The sequence below is a fragment of the Hyaena hyaena genome, unplaced genomic scaffold (genome assembly GCF_003009895.1).
Source record: "Hyaena hyaena isolate Hyena2069 unplaced genomic scaffold, ASM300989v1 scaffold_2419, whole genome shotgun sequence".
Classification (NCBI taxonomy): Eukaryota; Metazoa; Chordata; class Mammalia; order Carnivora; family Hyaenidae; genus Hyaena; species Hyaena hyaena.
In genome coordinates, this window is record NW_024083053.1 from 32,175 (window position 1) to 37,751 (window position 5,577).

Genomic DNA, 5,577 nt, shown 5'->3' on the forward strand with positions numbered 1-5,577 from the left:
AGGGAGCCCCCTTTGTGGGGAGCCAAGGTTAGTTGACAGGAAAAGAAAGAGCAGCTGAAACATCTCATAGAACTGTCCCCGACCCTGGAGAAGAGAAACACCTTGCCTCGGGACACAGAGTGATCTGATTCCAGCCTAAGTGTCCATCAATTGACGAATGGATTAAGAAGACGTGGTTTCCTATACAAAAGAATACTACATGGCAATGAGAAAGAATGAAATATGGCCTTTTGTAGCAACATGGATGGAACTTGAGGGTGTAATGCTGAGCGAAATAAGTCAGAGAAGGACAGATACCATATGTTTGCACGTATAGGTGGATTAGGAGGAAGTTAACGGAGGACGAAGTGGGAGAAGAAGGAGAAAAATATTTGGGGAGAGGGAGGAAGGCAAACCATGAGAGACTCTTGAATGCTGAGAACAAGCTGAGGGCCAAGGGAGTTGGGGGAAAGAGGATGGGGGGTGATGGGCATGGAAGAGGGCACTTGTTGCGATGAGCACTGTGTTATGTGGAAACTAACTTGATAATAAACTATTTAAGAAAAAAATACATAGTTTCCCCTAGAAGTCAAACTATGAAGCACTTTATCGTCTGTAAACAGAGCAAACAGAGAGATTTGTGGTGTTCCTCTAGAGGCATTGGCCCAGTTAGATGGGACTTTGTGTAAAGGCTCTCTTCTCCACTATGGCACTGCTTAGTTTGTGGGGTGCAATGTTGTGGTGTGTATGCACATGCTTGGGAGGGGTGAAAATGGAGGCATCCAGCTACCCAGTCTCTAGTCTCTGTGCTATACCCCACCACCAATCAAGCACCCCTCCTGTTTCTAAGGAATCTGTCCACTCCTTGCATCTACACTGCCTGCCACCAAGTCGTCAGTCTTCCAGGTAGCACCTGTCTCCCGAGTTTTATCTCAGATGGGGCTACATTTCCAGACCCCTCACTTCTGAGGGCTCTGCAGCTTTGACCCTCACAGACCCTCCAGGGAAGTGTGTCAGAGAGCAATGATCATTGCCAACCTGTCCCCAGGAAAGTTCATGACTGTAATGCTGCAGAGGCCCAGAGAGTGCGGCCTGTGCCAGACTACACCAGAAAAAGTTCATGCAATCATGTAGCAGCAGTGATTCAGGGATTATGGCAAATCACAACACACGTGTGGTGCCAGGCTTCACCCTTAATGTCCTTGTTCTAACCCCAGTGAACTTGGCTGTTGTCCTGAGTCTGCTAGGACCTTTGCCTGTGGGGAGGCCACTCAAGTTCTCCAGGCAGGAAAACCTCATCTCCCCATGTGGTCTAAGGACCCCTCAGACCTCACTGTCTGCTCCTGGGGATTAGTCCTTCCCACCAGAGCTCAGCCAGATATTTAGCTGTGGAGTTTCAAACTCTGTTCTCCCCTGTTTATAGAAACTTAATGGTAAATAAACTCTCTCCTTTCTGCATTATCTTTCTCCCTTTCTTGTTCAGTCCTTGCAGGTGTTTCCAGTCTTCCTCTTTCTCTCAAGCTGATTTCAGGGGGAGTGCTTTTCCTGTACTCTCCCCCCTGTCTCTGTCCTCACTCCACAAGCAGAAACAGCTCCCTACTGTCCACAGCATTGCTCTCCCCTGATTCACCTCTCTGCATCACGTACCTGCTGAGTTTTGTGCTTCAGGTAGTGCAGGTTGTTGTGGTACTCCTCACACCCACTTTCTAGGAGTGTAAGATGGTTTGGTGTTGATCTGGTTGCATTTCAGGGTTGAGACAGGCAAAAAAACTTCCCTGCTGCTCCACTATCTTAGCCCTTCCAGTGCTGTCTACAATCACTTTCTAATAGAAATAAATCCTCTTGGGGTCCAGTGTTCACACAAATCATTTAAATGTAGCCTTTCTTATGTAGCAAGCTGTTAAAACATAAAAGTTGAAGAGACACAATGGATGTGAACTGTGTGTCTAAATCACCTATGCCTGTTTCCAAACCAAAGGAAATGTTCAACAGAGGTGTCGTACAACTAGATAAAGAATACAAACTTGGTCACGTTATAAAGTGATTGAATGATTTGGGGAAACAGCTTTAGGTAAATCACTGTAGAGATATGCATGTCACTCACCCCAGACGTTACGTGTGTGTGTGTGCGTGTGTATGTGCGTGTGTGTGTGTGTGATGGAGTGCTACTCTGAGGACCTAGCATGGGCCCCTACTTTTCTGCACACTCAGCAGACTAAGATACGAAAAGTCTAGGAAGGAAGAGAGACTGGCTGGAATCAGGAGAGGGTGACTGGTTGACATCAGCCTATATTAGCAATATTTTCACATTAACAGAACTCATTGGGAGTAGAGATGCCTGGATGTTTCCCTACAGACGGTCACAGAGAAACCATAAGGAGGTCTTCTAGACACAAGCACAAGAGTTCACTGGGTGGGGTACATTTCAACATTTTCCAGAAGCAGCGGCAGTGAGCCAGTTTGTTGAGTTACCAGGTCAAGCAAGACCTTTCTGTCTCCTGACCACTTCTCCCATCCCTCCCAACTGAGACCTTACCTAAAATCTAAGGGAATCTGGTATCTATATGATCTAAGGATGAGAAGAAAATTCCCGAAGTTTTCTGAGCACTAATAGACATATTTTCTTTCAAACACAATATTAAATTTAAACACCAACAAAGGATAAGAATTAATTTTATTATTATTATGCCTTGGTTACTTAAGAACCAGTTATACTAAATATAGCCTTCACATGACTAGATTCAAATGCTTCAAAAATGAAACTTCAAGACACAAAATTAGATAAATCGGGAGTGTTCACTTACAATATGAAACATAATTGCCTCTTAAAAATGGAGGACTGAGAGATCCAACAAATGTCCTCTTTTGGACTTAAATATTTATTCTGCCACCATTTCTATGTAGGAATCTTGGACTTTTTTGATGGGACATGATAACATTTGGTCTTCAGTTGATAAAAATTTTTCACATACTTATGAAGGTCATTGGATTTTTTTTCTCATTAGCCTATATCATTTAAAGTAATTCTTCTTGCTGCCAATTTGATGGGAACTATAAATTCAGATACTGAAGTAGCATCACATGACAGTACTTAATTATGAGACTTAGATGTGGTGGTGGTGGTGGAGGTGGTGGTTGTTATAGTAGTAGGGTATTTAGTACCTTATCAATTAAGTTATATTCAAAAATAAAAATATATATTTTTAAAAATTCTTCTACAAAACCAGAAGACCAAGATTGAAAAACACTAACAGACCTTCAAACCCGGGTTTTCCCAAAGAATCTGAAATTTGATTTTTGAGACACTATTAAGAACTTGAATCAATAAGTGAAGTGTTTTCCTGATGCCTAATTACACATGACAGCTAAGGAAGCCAAGCTAAGCTAGTTCAATGTTATAGGACATAACCTGAAACTATATTTTTTCCTACAAATGTTCAGATAGCCAGAAAGTGATTCTCCAAATATGAAACAGGTAAAGCTTCTTCTCTCCCACTGGGATAAAGTTACCACTTTCCTTTCACCTTTTCTTTCTCCACACTGTACATTTTTCCCTAGACTCCCTTCTACCCGTTATCCTTTTGCATATTTCTGCTGCCAACCCCCCACCCCAACCACTGCCTCTTCTATGTGAAGGTCAAAATGAAGGGGAAGGACACCTCGCCAAAAAGCTCCTGACGGGTGGATCTGCCCATCACTGCCAAGTGTAAAACTCTCCTTCTCCCCCCATTCACAGAACTTTGAGAATGTTTTCCAGTGACAGTCTGGGTTTTCACTGAGGTTTCCAGCTTTTCTTGGAGTTTGAGGGTGCAACCATGTAGATGCCCCAATGAGTCAGGCTGAGACACACAGTCCACGGCAGAAGCTTCTCAGAACTTCTTCTCCAAGTCCCAGGTTGTCAAAACCACAAAGTCATTCCTAAGTTCTAGTTCCATATAGATTAGCTCTATGTCCAAGTACTTAAGGACTAGAATGAAATCTAAAAAAGAATTAGTGTGTGCACACACATACACACACAATCATTCTGTCCTAGTCAGTACATTTCTGTGTGAAGACAAATTTGTACAGGAAGTGAAATTATCATGTGAATATGGGCAGCTGTCAACAGAATTCAAGTAAGATCCAGCATAGCTTATACAAAATGGATGCAAACTTTAAGTAGCCCAATTCTAATTCAATCTTCTCAGAATAAAGGATATATATTTATTCATATTTATTTCTAAAAATTCAATTAAATATATAAAATACTAGTGAACTTAAATTTTCTTAAGTGATTGTCCCAAGTAAGAATATTTCCGCTTACCTATCCATGAATGAAAACTAAGCTATTAGGGCAATATACATTAGAATCTCTGAATATACTGTATCAACAGAATTTGCGACACCATAACTTTTTCATGGCACTTTTCACCTCCGCATTCCTCAGTGTGTAGATCAGAGGGTTGAGCAGGGGCGTCCCGATTGTATAAAACACAGCCACCATCTTGTCTATTGGAAATGTGGTTGCTGGGCGTGTGTATATGAATATACACGGACCAAAAAATAGGACAACCACAATGAAGTGGGAGGTGCAGGTGGAAAGGGCTTTTCGCCTTCCTTCTGCACTGTGGTTTCGCAGAGAGTACAAGATGACAACATAGGACATGAGCAGGATTACGAAACTCACCGTGCATATGGCCCCACTGTTAGAAACAACTAGCAGATTTATCACATAAGTGTCCATGCAGGCAAGTTTCAACAAGGGCTGCAAGTCACAGAAATAGTGGTCAATCACGTTGGGGCCACAGAAAGGCAGTCTCAAAGCCAGGAAAATTTGTGCTGAAGAGTGGATGCAGGATCCCACCCAGGCTAGAATCACCAAAACGCTGCAGACGTACCGGCTCATGATGGTTGTGTAACGCAAGGGCTTACAAATGGCTACGTAGCGATCAAAAGCCATGAGGATGAGCACGAAGATTTCCATGCACCCAAAGAAATGGACTGCAAAGACCTGAGTCATGCACTCATTGTAGGAAATGGTCTTCTTCTGAGAAAGGGCATCCACAATCAATCTGGGGGCTGTGGTTGTAGAGAAGCAGGCGTCAGCAAAGGACAGATAGAATAGGAAGAAGTACATGGGACTCCCAAGGGTCTTGCTTATTTTAATAGTCACTACAATGAGTAAGTTGCCCAACAGTGTCGCAAGGTAAAGAATCAAGAAGACCCCAAATATTATCTTCTGCTTTCCTGAATCCTGTGTCAACCCAAAGAGGATGAATTCAGTCACACTGCTATTCATGGCAATATTAGTGGCTGCAGGTAAGGTGCAGTTGAAGACAAGGGCCGAATCTGCAAAGAGAAGGAAAACAAGTGACATCTTGGGAAGACTGGTGGGCTGAACTCTGAATTCCTTGCTTTTGCTCCATGTTATGTTTGTTCTAACTGCCTTCAATACTCTGTGAATCTTTGTAAATCTGCAGATGCCAAAGCCTTTTTGAGATCTATCTGTCAATCCAGAAATTAACTGCATTGGATCAAAGCCTTTGCATTTGGGGAATAAAAATTAAATGTTCTCAAAAATTCTGATACCTACCAATATTGAAAACTGCAGAAATGAAT

General features: G+C 42.4%; 1 protein-coding gene across 1 annotated transcript; it reads right to left on the minus strand.

Moving 5' to 3' along the window:
• Positions 1 to 4,345: 4,345 nt before the first annotated feature.
• Positions 4,346 to 5,260, minus strand: LOC120227497 (olfactory receptor 4C11-like). The gene has a single exon (XM_039225604.1). It carries the CDS (start codon positions 5,255 to 5,257, stop codon positions 4,346 to 4,348), a length of 912 nt encoding a protein of 303 aa, XP_039081535.1. The 5' UTR covers positions 5,258 to 5,260.
• Between the last annotated feature and the right edge of the window lie 317 nt (positions 5,261 to 5,577).